At 43.3% G+C, this 23,330-nt stretch overlaps 2 protein-coding genes, 1 long non-coding RNA gene and 1 pseudogene across 10 annotated transcripts in view; all 4 read left to right on the top strand.

Moving 5' to 3' along the window:
• Nucleotides 1-992: 992 nt before the first annotated feature.
• Nucleotides 993-5,664, top strand: LOC119291075. Of its 5 annotated transcripts, none has more exons than XR_005142196.1 (5): nucleotides 993-1,654; nucleotides 1,753-3,040; nucleotides 3,345-3,457; nucleotides 3,886-4,417; nucleotides 5,284-5,664. It is a non-coding gene; the product is annotated as an uncharacterized LOC119291075 (long non-coding RNA). The 5 variants fall into 5 exon arrangements; XR_005142193.1 differs by lacking the exon at nucleotides 5,284-5,664 and having other exon boundaries at nucleotides 993-1,169; nucleotides 1,268-1,654; nucleotides 3,886-4,839; XR_005142195.1 differs by lacking the exon at nucleotides 5,284-5,664 and having other exon boundaries at nucleotides 993-1,460; nucleotides 1,531-1,654; nucleotides 3,886-4,839.
• A 3,706-nt stretch (nucleotides 5,665-9,370) lies between these two features.
• On the top strand, nucleotides 9,371-15,790 carry LOC119291073 (annotated as a pseudogene).
• A 544-nt stretch (nucleotides 15,791-16,334) lies between these two features.
• LOC119291074 (protein NRT1/ PTR FAMILY 8.3-like) lies at nucleotides 16,335-20,174 on the top strand. 2 transcript variants are annotated; one of them, XM_037569788.1, is made up of 5 exons: nucleotides 16,335-16,485; nucleotides 16,958-17,057; nucleotides 17,581-17,798; nucleotides 18,063-18,619; nucleotides 19,105-20,174. In XM_037569788.1, exons 1-5 carry the CDS (start codon nucleotides 16,435-16,437, stop codon nucleotides 19,922-19,924), a joined length of 1,746 nt encoding a protein of 581 aa, XP_037425685.1. In that variant the 5' UTR covers nucleotides 16,335-16,434; the 3' UTR covers nucleotides 19,925-20,174. The 2 variants fall into 2 exon arrangements, with proteins under 2 accessions (XP_037425685.1, XP_037425684.1); XM_037569787.1 differs by having other exon boundaries at nucleotides 16,339-16,485; nucleotides 16,955-17,057.
• A 735-nt stretch (nucleotides 20,175-20,909) lies between these two features.
• Nucleotides 20,910-23,330, top strand: part of LOC119291071 (protein NRT1/ PTR FAMILY 8.3-like) — a 4,104-nt gene continuing 1,683 nt past the window's right edge. Inside the window, exons 1-5 of one of the 3 annotated variants that reach the window (XM_037569784.1) lie at nucleotides 20,910-21,066; nucleotides 21,122-21,286; nucleotides 21,412-21,511; nucleotides 21,957-22,174; nucleotides 22,442-22,998. In XM_037569784.1, coding sequence (XP_037425681.1) covers nucleotides 20,992-21,066; nucleotides 21,122-21,286; nucleotides 21,412-21,511; nucleotides 21,957-22,174; nucleotides 22,442-22,998 — 1,115 coding nt within the window. In that variant the 5' untranslated portion in view covers nucleotides 20,910-20,991. Of the gene's footprint in view, nucleotides 21,067-21,121; nucleotides 21,287-21,408; nucleotides 21,512-21,956; nucleotides 22,175-22,441; nucleotides 22,999-23,330 lie in introns of all 3 variants that reach the window. The other 2 variants (XM_037569786.1, XM_037569785.1) reach the window with 2 other exon arrangements.

The following is a 23,330-nucleotide window of genomic DNA, read 5'->3' as shown; positions in this document are numbered from 1 at the left end:
GGCCCAGAGATACCTCTCCGACAATCGGAGTGACAAAACCTAATCTCGAAATACGCCAACCCAACATGTACCTTTGGAGACACCTGTAGTACTCCTTTATAATCACCCAGTTACGTTGTGACGTTTGGTAGCACCCAAAGTGTTCCTGCGGTAAACGGGAGTTGCATAATCTCATAGTTACAGGAACATGTATAAGTCATGAAGAAAGCAATAGCAACATACTAAACGATCAAGTGCTAGGCTAACTGAATGGGTCATGTCAATCACATCATTCTCCTAATGATGTGATCCCATTAATCAAATGACAACACATGTCTATGGTTAGAAAACATAACCATCTTTGATTAATGAGCTAGTCAAGTAGAGGCATACTAGTGACTATATGTTTGTCTATGTATTCACACATGTATTATGTTTCCGGTTAATACAATTCTAGCATGAATAATAAACATTTATCATGATATAAGAAAATAAATAATAACTTTATTATTGCCTCTAGGGCATATTTCCTTCAGTTTACAATGTCGCCCAGGCCTGATCCCAACGACACTACGGTGCGATGGGTGCTACGGTCGTAGGAAGAATGAGCATGGCTAATGGTATTTTGGGAACGACTAATGTAGGTAATATAGAAATCTTCTAGGATCATCAGCGATCAACCCAAGAATCTCCAACTCCAGTACGTGGTGGTGTGAACGGCCAATAGAAGACGTGTTAAGCATCGTCACCGCCTCTGTGCTATCCATTTCAACGGCGATCCGGAGCTCTGTCCGATGAAGGGCAATGGCAAACCGTTCTCTAAATGCAGCTAGCTTCGCCTCTAGCCCATTAACGCATCTCTACTCCTAATAGAGCAGTTTGTGAATAGTCTGCGCGGTTTATTTTCGCTGATTTATTTTCGTAATCCTCCCACCTCCGTTTTATTTTCGTCATCCTCCCACCTCTGTCACTTTCACCGGGGTTTTTTCGTCCGTATCATTTTTTTTCTGGCGAAAGCAAATCCCGAAACGCCTCGTCCAGTGCAGCCCCCGACCCCTAGCTCCCAGTCCTCCCTCCCTGCGCCGCCGCTCATCGCGCCGGCCACCACCACCTCCCTCCCTAGACAGCCTCCACCACCCCCTCCTCCAGCAGCCATGTACAGCGGAGCGACGACCACGCGTCTGGCCTAGGTGAGTCCCGGCCTCCCTCTTCCCTTCGTCCAAGGCCAGGAGTTCCCCTCCACGACCTGATCTGACGGAGCCACATCCGGCTGGGGGAGCTTCCGTAGAGCCTCCACGTCGGCGGAGCAGCAGCAGCCCGATAGAAGGTGGGTGCCCAATCGCCGTCCAGCATCTCGCCGTTTTCTCGATCCGGTGCATGGTTCAACCTGCACGGAGGGCGGTGGAACCGAGACACGGCAGCTTCACCTCCACAGGCGGCTTTCTTATCGACCTCCTATGAGCGGCGGCGGCGGCGGCCAGGTCAGAGCTTGATATATTCCAAGTTCCAAAAAATAAATCCATTAACTCATATGTTTGTAAATTTTGTAAGGAGTGCATATGGCCTGATGTTCCTTGTGTGTATCATGAGGATTTGGGAGCATCGGCGACAGACAATTAACTAGCTAATTGTCGTCTCTCAGCTCTGAACGGTACATCATGTGTGGCAACTTCAGGTATTGTTTCTAATTGACCACGAAATGCCCCGGTACATGATGTGTGGCAAAAATACTTTAGGTACTGATTCTAACTGAGTGTGCATCTCTACTGACAGCTTTGTACCAGGGAGTGAGGATATGCAGATTTTCGGATGGAGAGTGGCGACCCAATCTCTTGCTACCAAACATAACACCTACAGAAGAACTATTGTATTGGAAGATGTTTGTGACATTTGTGGGACGGAAAGTGAAGACGAGTATCATGTTGTAGTCTCATGTACTCGCAGTAGGGCAATGAGATGTGCTATGAGGGCTTTCTGGGACCTTCCAAAGGAACATGCCTTTGGTCCAACAGGCAAGGATTGGTTACAATGTCTGCTTATCCCTAATTCCGAGCATATCAGATGCAAAATCCTGATGATTCTTTGGAAAACATGGCAGCTTAGAAATAATCTAATCCATGGAGATGGGAAGGAGACAGTTACTTAGGCTCAGTGATGATCTTGAGATGGCTACACTTGCAACTGACAGAACGGGAAGCAAAAGCACCCTTTCTGTGCATGTCCAGAGCATTTGCAAGCCAGTTACCCTTGCTTGCAATCGGTGGCGCGCACCACCAGAAGGAACTACCAAACTGAACTCTGACGCTGCATTCTTACATGAGGCGGATGACTCGGGGAGGAGCAGTTGTTCGGGATTTCAGTGGCAATCCTCTTCTGTCTGTCGGCTGTTAGTTACAACAGTGTACGTCGATAGAAGAAGCCGAAGCCTTTGTGGCTCTGATGGGTTTGTCTGAGCTAAAGAAATTTTTCACGGGGCATATACTAATTGAGACAAATTGTGCCACCATTGGACGAGAGCTTCAATCGGAAGGAGTGTGCAGATCGTTGTGGTTTGCTGTGATGACAGATATTAAAGAACAGATCAAAATCTTTGCAAGCGTGCAGATTAACATCGTAAAGCAGGATCAAAACAAATTGGCCCATGAGATTGCGGTGACGGCGATAAGATTGGGCGATCACCTCCGTTTAACAGATGTGCATGATAATGTTAGACAAATTCTAATGTCAAAGTGTATTCCCACCAATGCATAGCTTGTTGCTTTGGTTCTAGAAAAACAAAAACAAATTACGCTATAGATTTTCACTCTTAGCTAGATGCATACACATAGGCCTTTATTTAGTGCATTTCAAATAAACCTGGGCATTTAATGGTTTATCGGTTTATGTGTGCAAGATACAAGAAGAAGACTAAGGATCTTATTAAGGAGCATGTTGAGAGTGAAGATGATGCTGCAGAGTAATAATGTTGACACTGTGATATCTCGATACCAATAGCTTCGGTTTGTCCACGTCATCGTGAGGTGGAGTGCCAAAATGCCTGAAGCTTATGACATGGGTGAAGGTATTTAATCAAGAATATAGATTCTCAGTAGTAATGCAGCAGCGATACAGGCATGCATGTCATTTACTTGGATTATCCACTGTGTAGTTTGATGGTAATTTGTCTACTTACTGCAGTTTACATATTTTTCCACAACTTCATTTATACTTTCAGACTTAAAGTTTTGGGGATAGTTTGGAAGTTGTACTCAAGGCATTATAATTGCTCTATGTTATTCTTAACTTTGTTTATACCTTAGGCTACTCGAACTGTCAGCCATACTTTGTGATTAAACAGTTCTTGACTGAATAAATCCATTTGACAGCTGCAAGTGCAATGCAAGTGTTGTGCTCCGTGAATAGCAAGCCCATTTGGGGAATGTATTTGAACAATGACCCAAGCAGTCGCACAAGCAGATCTGCACATATTATTACCAAGGTATCGTCTCATCTTTTAATCTTCTTTGCCACTCAAATAATCGGTTTTCTCTGGTTTTATCTTTCATGTGAGCATTTTGATTTTTGTTTTCTAGACTAGAAGCTTGATAAGAAAACTAAAAGCAAATAATGAGAGAAGATTAACCGGGCAGGAGGAGAGGGAAGAAGGGAGAAAAGGAAAGGAAATACATAGTAACGTTATATTGGTTAAAGAGTTCTAGCAACGCACCTGCTTCTAACTATATATAAAGATCTCTCTATATTTGATAACAATATAGGTGTAGTGGTAGTAGTAATGGAGACAGCGTACTATACTATCAGTCGATGAACGATCATTTGAATTGCTATTGATGTATACATGGGCTTGGCCACTGGGATCATGAGATTGATGCTTGTTTATTTGTTTTGTTCTTAATTTAACTTTCGCAGGTTGCGAACCAGATGCGCCATTGACGGCGATGGCAGGTTTGGATTGGGAAGGAGAAGATGAGAAGATAGTTGGGGAGTAAGAAGGTGTAAAATCGACAATATCGTCTTATGTGCATGAGGATCCTAATGGTATATGTTTGACGCGATTGGTGCTAAACTACTAAGATATGTGGTGGCGCGAGGTGGGGGTCGGCAATGAGGCGGCTATGCTGCATGAGGCAGTCAAGTCCGAGGCTGCACTGGGGAGGCACGTGCGGTGCCCCAAGACCCCGTTGGGGCGAGGCATGGGCGGCACCCACCCTCCCTGTTATTGCCCTGCGGGGTCAGGCTGCCCCTCTTCCCAGAGGTCAACGCCGGTCAGTGTGCTTCTGGTTTCTACAGTAGCAGAGGCGACCAGGAGGGCACGTATGGGGTGTGTACATTGAAAGGACCACTACGATCATGCTCGATTCGCTTCGAGCAGGACCATGGCGTCAATTCCAACGCCATCCGTGAGATCTCCCTCTTCAAGGATGCGCAACATCCAAACATGGTCAGTACTGCAACCCTCTTGTCTTCCTCTCCCTCCCTGCATGGTGGTTGCTGTCAGCATCAGCATCAAGGTTTAGGGTGCCTTTCGTCCCTCTTGTATGGATGGATAGGTTGGTGTGTTTTGTTCTTTCTTTCTTTGTTGCCACGTAGGTTGCAGGAGGAGGTGCACACCTGCACAATGAGAAGTGCATATGCCGACTCATCCCGGAGACCAGAACTTCAAATATATAGACACATACACGTAGTCAAGGCAGATGCCAACAAAAAAAAATGATTTGATTTTATTTGGCTTGTTTATCAATTGTCTCTTACTATTTCCTAACATTTCCTCAGTTTGGCCCTGAAATACTGATGTACTTTGGTTGTATTTGTTGACTTGTTGTTTCATTCAGTTTGCAAGGGTTACCTTGTGCAAATTCTTAACACAGTCATCATAATTGCATCTATAGCAAATAGCTATTATCGAAATGATAGACCACTCCAAGATTATGATTGTACTATGCCAAATTGCCAATTTCTATTACTAGGAGTAAAATACTCGTGTATCTCTAAAAAAACAACTACTAATGTACTCCCTCCGGAACAAATATAAGACTGTTTAGATCACTAATTTAGTGATCGAAACTGTCTTTATATTTGTTTAGAGGCACCCTAGCGAAGATGCATGGCGGCAGAAGCGATACTCCGAGCACATGGTATCCGCGAGAGCCTCGCCGGGGTAAGAGAAAAAAATGTTGGATTTCAAGCACATCATGTAGGAGAGACGGGATAGGTTGGTGTCATAGCGGCCGGGTGCAAGCATAGAGGAGTATGGTGTTTACATGCTAATTACTTCTACATTTATATAATTGTTTGATGACTCTGAAGGGAGAAGAAAATGGCAAAGAATCCATCAAAATTCATGGTGTTGATGTGGAAGGTTGGGGGATTTTTAGACGGATGCGCCATTGATGGTGGTTGCGATCTTGGCAGCAAGCGCTTGGATTGGGAAGATAGAGATAGTGGGTGAAGAGGAGGAGAAGGAGCCCGAATAAGAGTGCTTTAAGGGTAGAAAAGAAGTCAACAATGATGCTTAATGTGCATTAGGATCCTAAAGATGTATGTTTTGGACAATTAAGCACTACCATATTTATACCCCTGTTGCAACACATAGGCTGATTAGTTCAAATTTATTTGCTTTAAGGGTTTTTGTAACGATGGTGTATGTTGCACTACAAAAACGCAATAAAAATTAATATTTTGTCTTCACGTCTTGCTTGTGTGTACTGCATAATTATATTGTCCACAAATAACATACACCAATAATATGTCTCTATCTACCAGTGCATACTTGCACGGCAGTCTATAAGAATTAATTAAGGTGTTGAGATATGGAGGAGCCGTCACATGCAAGGGGGGAGGTGGTGTTAGCAGTTAGCCTACCATCAGAATGCGGGTCACGAGGGTGGGTGAAGACAAAGGGGAGGAGTAATAGGATGCCCCATGCAGAATTCAACTGGTGCGAAAATATGTCAGACGAATGACGTATGGTCCCTACCATAGCATTCACTAAATAAACTGATAAGATGAATTATAAATTTATATGGACATGTCGCTTAATTATCTATTTGATTTATTCACTAATATCTGATTGAATCAGGCATGTGCGTGAGAGAGGGAAGAGGAGAGAATCATTGACATTTTTTATGCTTTGGATGAACATTTTTATTCATAGCTTTCTTTTTTCGTGAGAACATGAGCGTATCACTGTCGTGGTACAGTTCGGGATGAAGGGTGGGTCCAGTATAGAACAATGAGGTACTAGCACACTAACATGGGAAGACGATTGCCGCCCTTATACCATGCTGCTGGCCGGTGACGGCGATGTTGATCACTGGCTCACTTAAAACACAAGTTGATGGATTTTGTGATAAGAGTGAGCGGGATGGGGGTTAGGGTTGGTCTATTCAGTTACGGGTCCGCCTTCTTGGCTCTGGGGGCGTCACAGGCGGCGCATACCTCCTCCCCCTTGATGGCGGTGATGGAACGACATGAACACGGGGGAGGGGATCATGGCGGCAAGCGGGGCATGCATTACGGGGCACTCCTCCTTGACGGTCTGTGAGGAAGTACAGTCTGAAGGAGAGAGGGTGCCATGGTGAAAGTGAGGTGGGCATCATCCTATTTTAAAGGAGAGGGCTCCAGCATGAAATGTCCTGCTACGACGGGAAACCGAGCGGGAAGAAGAGGGCCTGACGGGAAACAGAGAGGGTGCGTCGTGGGGGCGGGGTTTTGCGTTGAGACCGTGTGTTGGAGATAACATCACAAATAGTCTGAATAGTCATATTTCTTCCTCACATGTGCGTTGGACTTGGGGAACCCGGACTGTCCAGATGGTTAAATTTTGGGGAGCATGTTGGGCGCCCGTTTGATGTCGGGACACGTCTGAATGTATGAGAGGAAAATAAGCTTTGACTTTGAGGTCGACTTTAATTACTTTTCTATTTCATTTACATGCATTGTTGCCTGTAGCAGCCTGTAGCAAAGCACGGGCATTCTACTAGTGTAAGTAGTTACCTACATGCGGCATAGATGGTATCTCCAGCTTCGTTGCGCAACACCTTGCCTTCACTCGTTGCTCCTGTAACTGCGACTTGGCTCCCGTCCGTATTTATGACGTGTTTGGTTCCGCGAATGTAACATATTCAACTTAGCGTATTGGTGCTTCGGAATATTTTTATGTAAAACATTCTTTATTTGGTTTGCGCGGTGAACTCCCGATTTCTAATACGGATTGGTTTGGACGGTTTCAACTTTGTGAAGTGTCGTATCTAAAAGAGCAGTTACGAAAAGCATCGTGAGCGAAATAAACACAGAATTAGGTTTTTGAAATCGCTGGTTTCGCTTAGCCAGCTGGTGGTGGCATCCAACGCTTCTCTTCATCTTATGTTTTCCATAAAGGATGGACGGACTCTCCCTACACACCACCATTTTACCTTTAACCATATCATCTTGAGGATTGCTGGATATAAAGAAGGGAATTGATATACCCATGAAGAAATCTGTGAGAGGCCTTTGTCGGAGGAGCATTCTTCCCATGAGTTATCTCATTACGAACATGCCACACATGACATAGTCATCAGGACCACCATACGTGATGTATCTGTGAGTGGCTCTAGCAGATAGAACAACCATTCATGGCCATTATTGCAGATGGAATCCACATTCGAAATTGGCCAATCTGACGTCATGGCTAGCTATAGATTCTTTGTGAGGGGGCATCTGCACATAGCGTGGAAAGTGTCCTCTCGTTCCATACCACAAATGAGACATACATCTGTAAGTTCAAGATGTCGAGATAATTTATTAGCCCATGCCGTGAGCAGTAACAATCCTCCAGGCGAAAACACGTACCTTTAGGGGAGTAGGGCATCCCCATATGGTCTTCCAAATGGTACCATTCTGTGCCCTGCTCGTGGCGGTCGTCAATGGATGCTCGTGCTCATCCACGGCGAGGCGGCAGGCGGAGTGCAACACACGGGGACATCGTACAAATGCTCTTAATGGTGTCCATGTCCGCAGGGAGAAAATGCCGTTGCAACACCTGCATTCTCCATTCGCCATTCGCATCCAGGAGGTCGGCCACTCGCCGCAACCTGCAGGTGCCATGTTTCGTTATAAAAAAGTTATTGCTTGAGTCGATCGGTGGATTATTTCTCCATCGAAATGGCATGGATCGGGCCGGAAAACCCTATGATTTGGATTCATGCCGGTAGAGCAGGAGCACATATAGCAGGTGGAATTTTGTACGGATTTATTCACCAGTGAACTCAATCCAATCCATTCAATTTTTTTTAGCAAAGCAGTCCATTTGTTTAAGGGTTGAAAACTCTGAAATTTCATGTCTTTTGCACGAAACCACAATATCACCGCGCACACAGAAAGCTCGTAATTTGTATGCCAACAATTTTCACTTTTCTTATAGTCATTTTTCAAGTCATAGTATAACATTCAAGTATGTAATCCTTATCTTGCTTTGTGAGATAATTCTCTTTCTGAAAAATACTCTCCTATTGCTCGATATATAGCATATTGACCATCGCAAGTAAAATTGTGAGAAGTCTTTTTGGTAGTGTGTAATGGTTGACTAGGAAGTGCATGGCCCCTTTTACTTTCACCGCCATGCTTAACGGGAGGGGAGCAATTGTTTTCCAACTTAAAGGCTTTCTCTTTTTAATGACATATACTCTTTTGTAACATTTTAGGCTAGTTATGGTGATTGTTTACAAGTAATAGATATATAGCATACTTTTCATTTTCAACGGAGTGCTCCATGTAAATCTTAACGGAGCTTGTAGTTTTGATTTTTTCTTTAAAACCTCTACTTATATTTATTTTATACAAGCACAAAATTACAGGGGGCAAGACTAAACTCCCACTCATCTTTAACCTCGAGAGAGTACCGAACCCACGACAGCCTTTTTCCTCTTTTTAATGGTGATAACGGTGCCATCTTCATGGTCATCATGTGACCCTCGTTGCTGACGAGCTTCTCTTTATTTTCAACTTTATTGTCGTCACGCCGCCTACAAATTAGAACGGGGTGACCAAGTCAATGCAATGGGTGTATTCAGTTCAATTCCACTATCACCGCAATAATCTTTGCCGAACTTGCCTCCTCTAGTCGCCTATGCATTTTGCTCACGCCGACATTCTTCCCGCGTGCCTTCACCTTTCTTCGCGCCACCGATGCGTTGTTAAAAATAAAATATATACACTTCTACTGTTTTCTAGGTGTATTAGAAATAAACTTTAACTTTTCATATAAAATATAGACACTTGTACTATTTCCTAGGTGTATTAGAAATAAAAATTACAGTACAAAATCGTGCAGTGAAGACTTAAAAAGACCAAAAGGAAGACACATAAATCGTGCAGTGAAGACTGAAAAGGACCAAAAGGGAGACACATAAACCCCTAACCTCGCCGGAGTGCCAAACCCCTCTGCCCCCCGATGGCGACGGCGGCGTCGGCGCCCGTCTCCACGGCCACGGTGCGAGTCTCCAATATCCCGCCTTCCGCTGTCGCTAAGAAGCTTCTAGCCTTCTTCGATTCCGCCGTCGCCGCTGCCGGCGCCGAGTACGCCTGCGAGATCGCCGCCGCCCGACGCGGCTGGCTAAGTCGAGGCAATGGGATCGTCCAGTTCGATTCCACCGCCGCTGCAACACTCGCCGCCGAGCTCGCCTCCTCCGGTCGCCTACCCCGCTTCCTGGGCTCCCTCCTGTCCGTCTCCCCTGCCCCCCGCGGACCTTCTCCCCCGCGCGCCCGACCATTCTCTCCGCACGGCCGGCGCGCGCCTCCTCGTCGGCAACCGCATCGCCGAGCGCGAATTCGAGGCGGCTGATTCTTGGGACGGCGTCCGCGTGGAGGTCATCCCGGGGACGGCGTCACGATTCCCAGATGTACAGGCTTGAGGTGTTCTTCGAGGACATCAGGAACTGCTACAAGTGCAGCTTCAATGGGGCCGGCGCCATCTTGCTGCAGGTGAGCTGCTCACCGTGTTGCCCTGATGCTACTATTTCTGTGTTATATTATTCAGAGCTTGCGGTTACAGGGTGAGGTAGAAAGTTCCATTAGGCGCATTTACATGTCACAGATGAGATTCGAGCAAGTGAAGTGAGATCTGATAATATCTATTTGAAGAAAAAGATGACCTACAGACAGTAGGTTTGATATGCATGTTGTGCATACCTTGAATTAACTCCCGGTATGGTTCACGACTGGAATTCGTGAAATGTGAGTAATACAAGAGATATGATGGACAGACGGCATTGGACCGTTGAATCTGGGGTAAAATTGTGCTCTCTGTCAAAGCAGTGTTAGGGAGTCTAGAGAGCATCTCTTCTTTAACTGCAGGTTTGCACAGAGATGTTGGAGAAAAATCAACAGCCAATGGGGTGCAGGCTCAGATATTATGACTCCCTTTAGGTCTGCAAGGGATGGCTTCAGCGGCCCTTGTTTCATGGAAATCGTTTCTTCGGCCCTATGGAACATTTGGAAACAGAGGAATGATTTGATCTTTGAATAAAAGCCTGCTTCGCTGGTTGGTTGGCACAGAAGATTGGTCAATGACTTGAACCTCATTGCTTATAGGGTTAATCAGTGGACGTTCCACTGAAAGCTTGGACTGCCTCTGTTTCTTAAACCTTTGGTTGACTACTATTTATGTTTCTTTTTCTCCTTCTTTTAGTTTCGCTTCTCTCTTTTTCTTCTGTTTGTTGGGGGCCATCTCAACCCCTATGTAAATATGTAAACTCCTTTTGTTTCCTCCCTTATATTAATGAAAATTACACCGTAGGGGATTCCCCTACTGTTTGCCCGTAAAAAAAGGGCACTTTTTTTTGTTATGGTATATTTAAAACCTGAATATACAAAGCTTGTTTCACAAAATGCTATCGTAACTATCCAAATGGTTGCTTCTTTGTAGACATAATTAGATTAGTTGAAGGGTTTTCAGAATCTTGACTCATATGAATAAGACTCTTGCTTTTGTTACAGCAGTTTACGGAATTTTATCCTGTTGGGTTAATGAATTGGACCCACCTTCTTTTTCTTTCCAATGCATATGCTGGACTATTTTGGGGGGCCATTTAGTGTCAAAATAAATAATGTGCGCCAATGCTACCAGTTTGTTAACTACTTATATATTGGCAAATGTTACAGCAAGATGTTATATGTATATCTAGTTGTATCCAGTATGTCAAATGTGGGAAGAACTTTGAAACAGAAAGCTTTAGATGTAAATCCTCCCTTGATACTTACATGAGCTAAAAAATTGGCAAGTTCTTGAGTCAGGAAACTAGAGTGAACTATCACAATCGTCTGGTTTGCAGTTATGCGATAGAGCCCATAGAGTAAGATGGATAGTTCTGCTATTTTTATTTCCACTAATATAGATATCTCAGTTGGTGGTTACTGATTAGAGTGAACAGATATGAAGCTTATCTAATGAATACACGTCATAGATACTTTTCTTAATTTACTGGTTGCCATTCTTCTTAAGACTATTAGTTGGTCAGGCGTAACACTCTTTTAATATGTCTATAATTCTGAAGCTGTTAAAAGTATATATTATCTAACATTAATTTAATGTTTGTTCCAGCTCATATATGCACCAAGAATATGCACTACAATTTCGGGGCCTGCAGTTTATTCAAGGTTCTCAGATGACCGCTTTCATGCATGCAAGGAGGATGTGAAGTTTACCTGGGTCAGAGCACTAGATTTTACTCCTAACCACTCTTTCGGAAAGTGTTCAACTCTCGCCCTCGTACTTGATGAAGGTGCACCAGTGTCATTTATTCTCAACAGCTTACCTTTGTCAGGAGAATTAGGGGAATTCTTTAATGGAATTTGTTGGCCCGTCGTCCAAGGTGGTTCCCCTTGTTGACTGCCTGACTGGTTGTTCAGTGTCTTATGAAGTTCTTTTTCGTCTCAATTCTCTTGTTCACATGGGGAAGATAGTTGCCAAACATGTTAATGCTGGTCTGTTTAAAGCTCTTGAAGAAATTCCAGTTCATATTTCAAGGAGGATTTTCGAGAAAATGAGTAAGTTAGAGTTTACATGCTATGAACCTTTGCAATTTATCCAGCAGGAGGGCTCATAGCAGGAAGAGGAGCCACAATGCTCTGCTGTCCAGTAAGACTGAAGGTGAAGGAAAATTAATGATGTGCTACAGAATTCACATTACTCCATCCAAAATATACTGCTTGGGACCTGAGGAAGAAGTTTCAAATTATGTCGTTAAGCATCATAAAAAGTATGCTTCTGACTTCGCTAGAGTTACTTTTGTTGACGAAGACCGGAGTAAACTTTTTCCAGATGCTATCTCAGCTAGAACTGGACGAGGGTTCTTTTCCCAACCCTTGAAAACTGGCATGTATTATCGCATTTTATCCATCCTGAAAGAAGGATTTTCCATTGGTCCAAAGAAGTATGAATTCTTGGCCTTCTCAGCAAGTCAACTTTGTGGAAGTTCTGTTTGGATGTTTGTTTCTAATGATTCCCTGAAGGCTGAGGATATAAGAAGCTGGATGGGCCACTTTGAAGAAATCCGTTCAGTATCTAAGTGTGCGGCTAGAATGGGCCAGATGTCAGCTCCTCCAGACAAACAGTTGAAATCCTACCGTGGGATGTGGAAGAGATTCCAGATATTGAAGTCACAACTGATGGCACTAAACACATATTTTCTGATGGTATCGGGAAGATTTCTGAGAAATTTGCCAAAGATGTGGCTTACGAAATTGGGTTAGACCCTACAAACCCTCCTTCAGCTTTTCAAATAAGGTATGGTGGCTACAAATGAGTTGTTGCTGTCGACCCTGATTCCTTTCATCATCTTTCTCTGCGACCTAGTATGAAGAAATTTGAATCAAAGAGCACAATGTTTAACATTACCAGTTGGAGCAAACCCCAGCCACGCTATATGAATCGTGAAATTATCTCTCTCCTTTCGACTTTGGGGATAAGCGATGAGATATTTGAGTTGATGCAACAAGATGATATGCGTGAATTAGATGAAATGCTGACCAACAGAGAAGCTGCTCTCTCTGTTCTGGGGAAAATTGGTAGTACCGAAACGAAGACAGCATCGAAAATGTTACTGCAAGGTTATGAACCAAGTTTAGAGCCTTACCTGTTGATGATTCTTAAGGCCCATCAGGATAATAGGCTGACTGACATAAGAACTAGATGTAAGATTCATGTTCCGAAAGGCCGTGTTCTTATTGGTTGTTTGGACGAAACAGGCGAATTAAAATATGGTCAAGTGTACATCAGAATTACAAAGAACAGCAAAGAGCAGAAGGATAATGGTCAACCATATTTTCTAAAGATAATGGGAAAGACAAAACAACAGTTGTTGTTGGAAAAGTTGCAATATCGAAAAATCCTTGTCTCCATCCTGGTGACATCAGAGTGCTTGAAGCTGTCTATGACCATGGATTGTATGCTAACAACCTGGTTGATTGTGTTCCCTCAAAGAGGAGAAAGGTAATGCTGTATGTTATACTGAAACTGAAAGACGACCTATTGAGCTCTGTCAATGCCTTCAGAGGAGCTCAAATATCTATTGAAGTGTTTTGTCAGCGTTAGTTTCCATGTTATACTGAAACTGTACTTTATAGTTTTTATTGCTCTGTTTTTTTGTTGACAGAAAGACTGTAAGGGAACCCCTACAGTTTAATTTGTGCAACAAACCCAAATTGCAAGTACCATGCCTTGAACCTGGGTGGGTGGGAAGGCATCAGCCCCTTCCCACCACTAGGCTATGCCTTAGTCTGCAGTTTTTTTTTATTGCTCTGTTATTGCCTTCAGAGGAGCTCAAATATCTTTTGAAGTGTTTGTCAGCATTAGTTTCCATGTTAGATTGATATCCAATCATGTTACATACTTACATCTCTACCTATTGATGGATGTTGCGAATCTTTGCTTTTTTCTTGAATTAATCTTTGATGTTTAATAGGCATCGTCCATATAAACTTTAATCTTTGATGTTAATCAGGCCTCATCCAAATGAATGCTCTGGGGGCGATTTGGACGGTGACCTCTATTTTATCACTTGGGATGAGAAACTGATTCCAGAGAAGGTTGATTCACCTATGGACTACACTGCAGCAAGGCCACGCATAATGGATCATGTTATCACACTCGAGGTATATTCTTGACTGTTTATTCATTTTAATCTCTCTTCCTAGGTTGTTGCTATTTTTTACCGAAGATTATTTTATTGGACTAATATCATTTTATACTTGCAAATATAATCAAAATATCAGTATTTTTACAAACTGTAGCATTTCAATAATATTTATTATCTCGACGCACCTCACATCTTTCTAAAACATTTCTTTGCATGACAAAAATTGGGAAAATGCCTAAGGACTTCATATAACATGCGATAGAGCAACATGATCAGAGAGAACTGGCTACGAGTGTCAAACTCAACCAGGATGACATAACAGCCAACACAAATTTTGAATGCTTTGAACCAAATATATGCTCGCCATGCACAATTAATGACGTTCTTTAGAAATGTGGGTACTTATTTCAGGAAAAAAATAGACATTTTTTGCTGTCCTCCAATGAGAACAACTGTGCATGATCTCTACTCTTATAAAAAACAGAGTTGGTGATGATGGTGTGCCTGCCATCCTGCAACATAGGCCGTCTGATTTATATCTGACGGATAGGAAGGAAACTATGGTAATTTTGCAAAAAGATACCCACACCCCTCTCCACATTTGCAAATAAGGCCTTCCCTCGTTCATCCTTTTCTCCCACAAGATAAACTACTCATACAAATGCATCTTGATGTTCCGTGCAACGCATGGGCATCTTGCTAGTTTGAGTTTTAAAGTGGTCTTGGGTTTTGGCTTTAAAATGTTCTTGAATGAATATCTCTAACCTTGTTAGGTTCGCAACTACTCCCTCCGTCCGGAAAAGCTTGTCCCTCAAATGGATGTATCTAGCACCAACTCTTCGCCTGACACGTTTATACCCGAAATCTTACAAAAATATGTGATGAACTGCAGGAAATCCAGAAGTACTTTGTGGATTACATGATAAACTCGCTCGGTGCAATCTCAACTGCTCACTTGGTCCACGCAGACCGTCATCCAATGAAAGCTCGGAGCCCTGAGTGCCTCCAGCTAGCTGCTTTGCATTCAATGGCAGTCGACTTCGCCAAGTCAGGAGCTCCAGCTGAAATGCCGCAGTCACTGAGACCAAGGGAGTACCCTGACTTCATGGAACGCTGGGACAAGCCAATGTACATCTCCAATGGAGCTCTCGGCAAGCTCTACCGAGCGGCTGCGAGTCGGATGCAGAGCTCTCCTGCTCCCTCCTTTGCTCAGCCAAATCCTGTGTTCGATCCTGACCTCGAGGTCCCTGGCTTTGAGGAGTTCCTGGAGTCCGCAGAGGAGTGCTACGACCTGTACGCGGAGAAGCTGAGCGCCCTGATGGGCCACTACGGCGTGGAGCACGAAGACAAGATCCTGACCGGCAACATCCGGAACAGGCTCCTGTACCTGAAGAAGGACAACAAGCGGTACTTTGAGATGAAGGACCGCATCATCGACTCGATCGAGGGCCTGCACAAGGAGGCGCGGGGCTGGTTCACGTCCTGCCCGAAGGCGGAGGCGCCGAGGAGGGCGTCAGCGTGGTACCGCGTTTCCTATCACCCCGACCACCGGCGGCGGGAGAAGAAGCGGTTCTGGAGCTTCCCGTGGATCATCTGCGACGAGCTTCTGAAGATCAAGGAGTCGAATAACGGCGATGGACTGCAGCGCCGCCTGACTTGTCCGGCCAAGTAAGTGGGCCTCGGCAAGAAGGCAGGCAGTCAGGCAGGCAAAGTGTCGGATGATTGCACTGCCGCTGTGTGCTATGAATTGTACGACTATCACAATGCTGCTACTGCTTTGCATTAGTGGTAGACCTGTGCTTACTGTATAAATTGTAGATGAACAAATGATGCATTGGAAGACATTGACATGCCTCAGTTAATAGGCACAAAGTAAAGAAACCCGGTTTCATCAATCAATCAAATCAAATAGATTAAACCATATAATAACTGTAGGCTTTCAGCATTCATGCATCAGATATACTGTACTACTACCTTGCTTCCACCAATCTTGTCACAATGCTACTGCTCTGCATTGCACAAACCTTGGTTATTTCTTCCAGTTAACACTTCAAAGTTTGAGACTGTACAAATTTACTGTATCTATCTATAAAGCTTGGACCACACTGCTCCCTACAGAACAGGACAGAGATGGAGCAGCGGAAGGGGATGGCGTGCTGTAGCTGTACTACCTGACAGAGACATTCCAGAGTTCTACGCCCACTACGGTGATAAATAAATAAATACAAGGGCCTGACAGCGAAAGACCACAATAAGCACTCACTTCTCCACCTCCAGTCAACCCAGCACAATACTTGTTGATTAGCTGATTCGGTCTCCGCAACGGAGCCCCTCCATCTCCATGGACGCAGCACAAGAGACGAGACTGCTGCTCCAAGAGGATGGGGATCAGGTAAAATTTACTGCTTTCTTCTTTTCTGAAATTCCATTGCAGAGAGTGTATAAAGTTCATCCTAGGTAGTTGTAGGCTTGTAGCCTGTAGAATTTAACTTTTCTCCTATGTATCTGGTCGTCCCCTTCTTTTTTCTTGAGAGACAAGAGTGAGCTGATAAAATCCTTCGTCCTCTTGGGTCCAAACTGAAACTGGAGGCAGCAAGATGGGGATCGGATGCCATCTCCTGAGCTCTGCTGCAGTGATATTGAAAATTTGACGGACGCACACCACTTTCTCTAATGCATAGTAGTAATATTTTAAACCTTAGTAGGAGTTCAGGTTTCTCACAGGAATTGAGTACGAAATTTCTATATAATCCCTTCTACCCGTCCATGTTAGGAAAATTAAGGTTGCAGCTTGGTACCCCTTTTTCAGTATGTCTCTAGGTGGTTAAGACTGGATCTGAGTGCTGCTATTTCTTAATTAGCAGGATGCAAGTCTTTACACAGGTGATGGGTCCGTTGACATCAAAGGCTGTCCCGCAACAAGGCACGACACAGGCAATTGGCGAGCATGCGTCTTCATCCTAGGTAATATATATACAGGGCCGTTTGATCCAATTCGGCTAGCACTGACCATAGTTGCAGTTTTACAAAGTTTTGTAGAATAATCAAATTGAGTGCCAAATTGCTTCATTATGTCGGCCTTTTACATGGTTTGCTAAAATCCGTGTTGAATGACGCCTCCCACAAATTTTGGCAAAGTGTTTGTTCACTGAAGAAACTCCTTACTTTCTCATAACAAATCGTTATTGTACCAGCAGGCCATTTCCTTAGTAAGCATATCCCCAGTACATGTTTTTTTTTCTGGACGATTAAACATTTGAACTATTTGGTGCTGCCTGTAAGTTAGTATAATAGTACGCCGGCTTCTTGAAATTTGAATTATAGAAATTATAAGATCCTTTATTTAGAGATATATGGTACGAATCTGTATTAGCTTGCCTAGCACACTATTGGCCATGTGGTACAGAGCATTTGGGGACCCTTGTGCATATTTTGTATATACAGCAATGAGCTTTGGCAAGTTCCAATGATGCTAGTCTGGTGACAGGAAATGAGTGTTGTGAGCGTCTGGCCTACTATGGAATTGCAAAAAACCTAGTCACTTATCTCAAAATAAAGCTTCATCAAGGCAATCTTGAAGCTGCAAGAAATGTTACCACTTGGCAAGGGACATGCTATCTGTCTCCCCTCATTGGAGCCATCCTAGCAGATTCTTATTGGGGAAAGTACTGGACTATTGCTGTTTTCTCATCAATTTATTTCATCGTAAGTACAAGATAAAGTTGACCAACTTTTGTCTACCTCCTTTGCTCTATAAGGCTCCATACTGGCATAGAAAACAATGTTGCACATTCAACTTGGTAATTTCTGGGCATTTTAACATTTGAAGCCAAAATATTTTTACTTTTCAGTAAATATAATGAACATGCAGGTCTTGTTATATAAAATTTGATTTTAGTGAACCATCAATCCGTGCATCTCAATATCTTCAATCACCCATATTAATCATGTATTCCTTTTCCCCTGAAGGGCCTGGCTGTTTTAACGCTTTCAGCATCACTTCCAGCACTTCAACCACCTTCATGTTTAGGAAATGTTTGTCCAGAACCAAGCTTACTTCAGAATGGCACGTTTTTCCTAGGTCTTTATATGATTGCCCTAGGGACTGGAGGTATTAAACCATGTGTGTCATCCTTTGGGGCTGATCAATTTGATGACAGTGACCCGACAGAGAGAGTAAAGCAGGGTTCCTTCTTCAACTGGTTCTATTTCTGCATAAATATTGGTGCATTCATATCAGGCACTGTTATTGTTTGGATACAAGATAACTCGGGTTGGGGAATAGGATTTGCCATTCCTACTATATTTATGGCATTGGCTATTGCAAGCTTCTTTTCAGCTTCAGATGTGTATAGATTTCAGAAACCTGGTGGCAGTCCACTCACAAGAGTGTGTCAGGTCGTTGTCTCAGCATTCCGTAAGTGGCATGTTGAATTGCCACGTGACACTGCTCTTTTATATGAAGTTGATGGCCAAAATTCAGCAATAGAGGGAAGCAGGAAGCTGGAGCACACAACCGAACTTGAGTAATCATCTTCCTTAGGCTGCATCATTGCCTTACTTTTATGCCAATGTATTAATGCAACAACAAAAGGTACTTGCAGTATTAATGAAGGCACTGAATTGCGACACAACCTTCAGTAAGACTTATTTTCGAAAAGGTCCTTCAGTAAGGTTTCAGTTTGATGCTTGTGCAAACTAAATATATGCAATAAAATAGTATGAGTAGAGCCAAGCAATCATGACAGTAGTTCCCGCGTGGGTACTAGGTACATAATACAATAGAGGCAGAATTATTACTGCAGGTATCAATAATGTGTGCAACACATGTTCATAAGTCCTTCCCGGATATTTTATTTACAAGTATAGAAATGTTAACGTTATATAACTAAGATTTCAGGATAGGGCTGGACTGTCACTTTTTATTTATCCAGTGTATTGTTTCTGTAGGCAACTCTTATCTTTGTTGTATAATGACTGTTATAACATTTCATCAATCTGTCTTGTATAGATTCCTTGACAAGGCTGCCATCATCTCATCTACTGATGCCAAGAGTGACCTCATTACAAACCCATGGAGGCTATGCACAGTCACCCAGGTGGAAGAACTGAAGATCCTAGTAAGAATGTTCCCGGTTTGGGCGACTACTATCATATTCAACGCGGTGTATGCTCAGAACTCCTCCATGTTCTTAGAGCAGGGAATGGTTCTTGACAAGCGGGTCGGGTCTTTCAATGTTCCTCCTGCGTCCCTCTCGAGTTTTGACGTAATCAGTGTCATGATCTGGGTTCCACTTTATGACCGTGTTCTCATACCTATAGCCAGAAAGTTCACTGGAAGGGAAAAGGGTTTCTCGGAACTACAACGGATTGGCATTGGATTGGTGCTGTCCATTATTGCAATGGTGTCTGCAGCTTTTGTTGAGTTGAAGCGCTTGGAGATTGCCACGTCTGAAGGTCTTATCCATGAGAAGTCTGCGGTTCCGATGAGCATTCTTTGGCAAATACCACAGTATTTCCTTGTTGGCGCTGCCGAGGTTTTCACTAATATAGGTCTACTTGAGTTTTCGTACGATCAGGCACCAGATGCCATGAGGAGTTTATGTGCTGCATTTGCACTCATTACGGTCTCAGCGGGGAGCTATTTAAGCTCGTTCATATTGACCTTGGTGTCGTACATTACAACTCAGGGGGGAGATCCTGGATGGATCCCGGATAACCTGAATGAAGGCCATCTTGACCGGTTCTTTTGGTTGATTGCAGGGATCAGCTTTGTGAATTTGCTGGTTTACATCAGTTGTGCGATGAAATACAAATATAAGAATGTGTGATGGTTTCTCCAAAAAAATGTGTGATGGTCATACCTGCTGTGGAACAAGTTCTTGTAATTTCAGATTCCATATTCATGGGAGCAGTTCATTGTGTAGACTAAGACATCACATGAGCTGCCCTTCTCAGAAAGTCCTCAAAATTCTTCTAGTGATGTATTTTAGACAAATTATTACTTTGGTGAGTGTGTTTTGTATGAAATTTGTAACACCAGAGCTATACAAAGACAATTTTGTACATGCATATTTAATACTTTCCTGTTCAAAAGCATCCTGTTATTCCATAAGGCGATCGTAAAGATTTGTTTACTGAAAATTACGCGTTGCACATGCATGTAAGCTGCAACTGAGAAATTGAGAAACTCCAGAACCAAACATCAAAGCTATATACTCCCTCCGTTCACTTGTAAGATGTTTTTCGATATTTTAATATGAACTACATACATACGGACTGAAATGAGTGAACAAGCACACTAAAATGCATCTATATACATCCGATTCAAAAACAAGTAATAACATCTTATTATATTATAGTGAACGGAGGGAGTTGTATGGATTCTCTATTGCTGTTGTTTTACCATTTCTTGCAAACCAACAATTGCTTTAAGAAATGTCCATATTAGTAGATATGGTAATAGAAAAAAAAAGACGTGCACGCAATTTGATCTTTCAAAAGAGCAGATGCACTGTGCAAAGGTGTAGCAGCTACAAATTTGGAGGGCATTTCCCTAATGACAGCATGAGAAGGACAAATCTCTCTGTTTTTTAATGCAAGGACAATCTTTTGGGTGAGCTATTGGCTTGGTTCATGGGCCGGAGGCCTTAACCAAACAAACACCAACGTACCCAGGCTCAGGCCCAGGCCAGGCCCAGGCCAGGCCAGATCAGACCCCTAAAAAAAACTAAAGAAAGAGTTAGACGCAAAAGAAAAATTTACTAAAAAAAGAGCAGTAGCTCTAAGAGTCAGGCAGGACCATGCTCGGCGGTCAAACCCAGCCCACCCTCCCTCTACCCAGTTTCTTGATTTGCTCCTGCGGATTCGATCTCCGCGAGGGAGACCCTCCGTCTCCATGGACGAAGCAGAGGAGAGGAGACTGCTGGTCCAAGGGGACGGGGATCACGAGCCGCTCCTCCTTCCTTCCCAGGTAGTATAAAATTCACTGGTTTTTTCCTCTTCTTCTCTGAATTTTCGTTACACAGAGCCACAGGCAGACCACAGCTTCATCCTGGCCAGTTCTGTCCTGCTGGCCACCCTCTTCTTTTCTCTTGAATGAGGAGAGCAAGTTGATAAATCCACCAAACTCTTGGATTCAAACTGAAACTGGAGACTGGCAGCGAGATGAGGAATGGGAGCCATGGCCTGAGGTCTAGCTTCAGTAACTTGACTGGCTCGCGGCACTGTTTTCAAATGCCCAGCAGTAATAATCTTACTATTTCTCAGTATCTCCTTGGGCGGTTTGGCCTGAGTGCTGATATTTCTTAATTAGCAGGATGCAAGTGTTTACACAGGGGATGGATCCGTTGACATCAAAGGCCGTCCTGCGGCAAGGCGTACCACTGGCAATTGGCGAGCCTGCTTCTTCATCCTAGGTACTAACATATAGGGGTGTTCATACACGGTTTGGACAGTTTGATCCAATTCAGCTAAAAAAAAAAATTCAAAAGTTCCGAGGAAAAATCAAATTGAGTATCTGATTGCTTCACTGTGCTGGTTTTACACGGTTCAGTAAAACCCATGTTATAGTCTAGTGAGCTATTTTCCTTAGTAAGCCCATCCCTCAATGCATTCTTTTTATGAATGATTAAACATTTCACCTATTCGGTGCTGCTTGTTAGTAATAATAGTATTCTAGCTTCTTGAAATTTAAACCACAATAGTAGGAACCTTTATTTAGAGGTATATGGTACGAAACAATCTTCACTAGCCTAAATACTACTGGTCGAATGGTACAAAACATTTTGGAGACCCTAGTGAATATTCTGTATGTTCAGCAATGAGGTTTCGCAAGTTCCAACGATTCTAGTCTGGTGACAGGAACTGAGTGCTGTGAGCGTCTGGCCTACTATGGAATTGCAAACAACCTTGTCACTTATCTGAAAATAAAGCTTCATCAAGGCAATCTTGAAGCTGCAAGAAATGTTACCACTTGGCAAGGGACATGCTATCTGACTGCCCTCATTGGAGCCATCCTAGCAGATTCTTATTGGGGAAAGTACTGGACAATTGCTGTTTTCTCATCAGTTTATTTCATTGTAAGTACAAGATAAAGTAACCCAAACTTTTCTCTTCCTCCTTTGTTCCATAATGCTTTATCCTGGTGTAGAAAAACCACACTGCACATTCTACTTGGTAATTCTGAGTATTGGAATGTTTGAATACAAAAGTTTTTTACTTTTGAATTAATACAATGAATAATGTGGATCTTGTTATAGTCAGTTTGATTTTAATGAACCATCTATCCGTCCATCTCAATATCTTCAATCATCCATTTTAATCATGTGTCGTCCTTTTTACTGAAGGGTCTGGCTGTTTTAACGCTTTCAGCATCACTTCCAGCACTTCAACCACCTTCATGTTTTGGATCTGTTTGTCCAGAATCAAGCTTACTTCAGAATGGCACCTTTTTCCTGGGTCTCTATATGATTGCCCTAGGGACTGGAGGTATTAAACCATGTGTGTCATCCTTTGGAGCTGATCAATTTGATGACAGTGATCCGACAGAGAGAGTAAAGCAGGGTTCCTTCTTCAATTGGTTCTATTTCTGCATAAATATCGGTGCTCTCGTAGCAGGCACTGTTATTGTCTGGATACAAGATAACTCAGGTTGGGGAATAGGGTTTGCCGTTCCTACTGTATTTATGGCATTGGCTATTGCAAGTTTCTTTTCAGCCTCAAATATGTATAGATATCAGAAACCCGGTGGGAGTCCAGTTACAAGAGTGTGCCAGGTTGTTGTCGCAGCATTCCGTAAGTGGCGTATCAAATTGCCACTTGATGCTTCTCTTCTGTATGAAGTTGATGGTCAAAGTTCAGCAATAAAGGGAAGCCGGAAGCTGGAGCACACAAGTGAACTTGAGTAATAATCCTTATTCTGCATCTTTGTTTTACTTTTAGTGTCATATGTATTATGAAAACAACACAGGTTACTTATTTTCTTACGACAATGAATTGTTGGGGGGGAGGGGGTGTTGACGTATAATGTGCTGCCTAGTCTCTTCCATCAGATCGGTCTTTTGGTTGCATTGGCTAGAGCATGCACTTCTACATGGTATCGGAGCCAAGAGGTCTTGAGTTCAAGACCCGGCTGGCGCAATTAAATTGCAGCCCACTTTCGGTCCACGTTTAGGCCTGAGGGAGCCACACGTGAGGGGGGGTGTTGACGTATAATGTGTTGCCTAGTCTCTTCCA

Source organism: Triticum dicoccoides, chromosome 4B (genome assembly GCF_002162155.2).
Source record: "Triticum dicoccoides isolate Atlit2015 ecotype Zavitan chromosome 4B, WEW_v2.0, whole genome shotgun sequence".
Classification (NCBI taxonomy): domain Eukaryota; kingdom Viridiplantae; phylum Streptophyta; class Magnoliopsida; order Poales; family Poaceae; genus Triticum; species Triticum dicoccoides.
The sequence above is the reverse complement of the archived record's forward strand: the minus strand, read 5'-3'. Positions and strand labels throughout refer to the sequence as shown.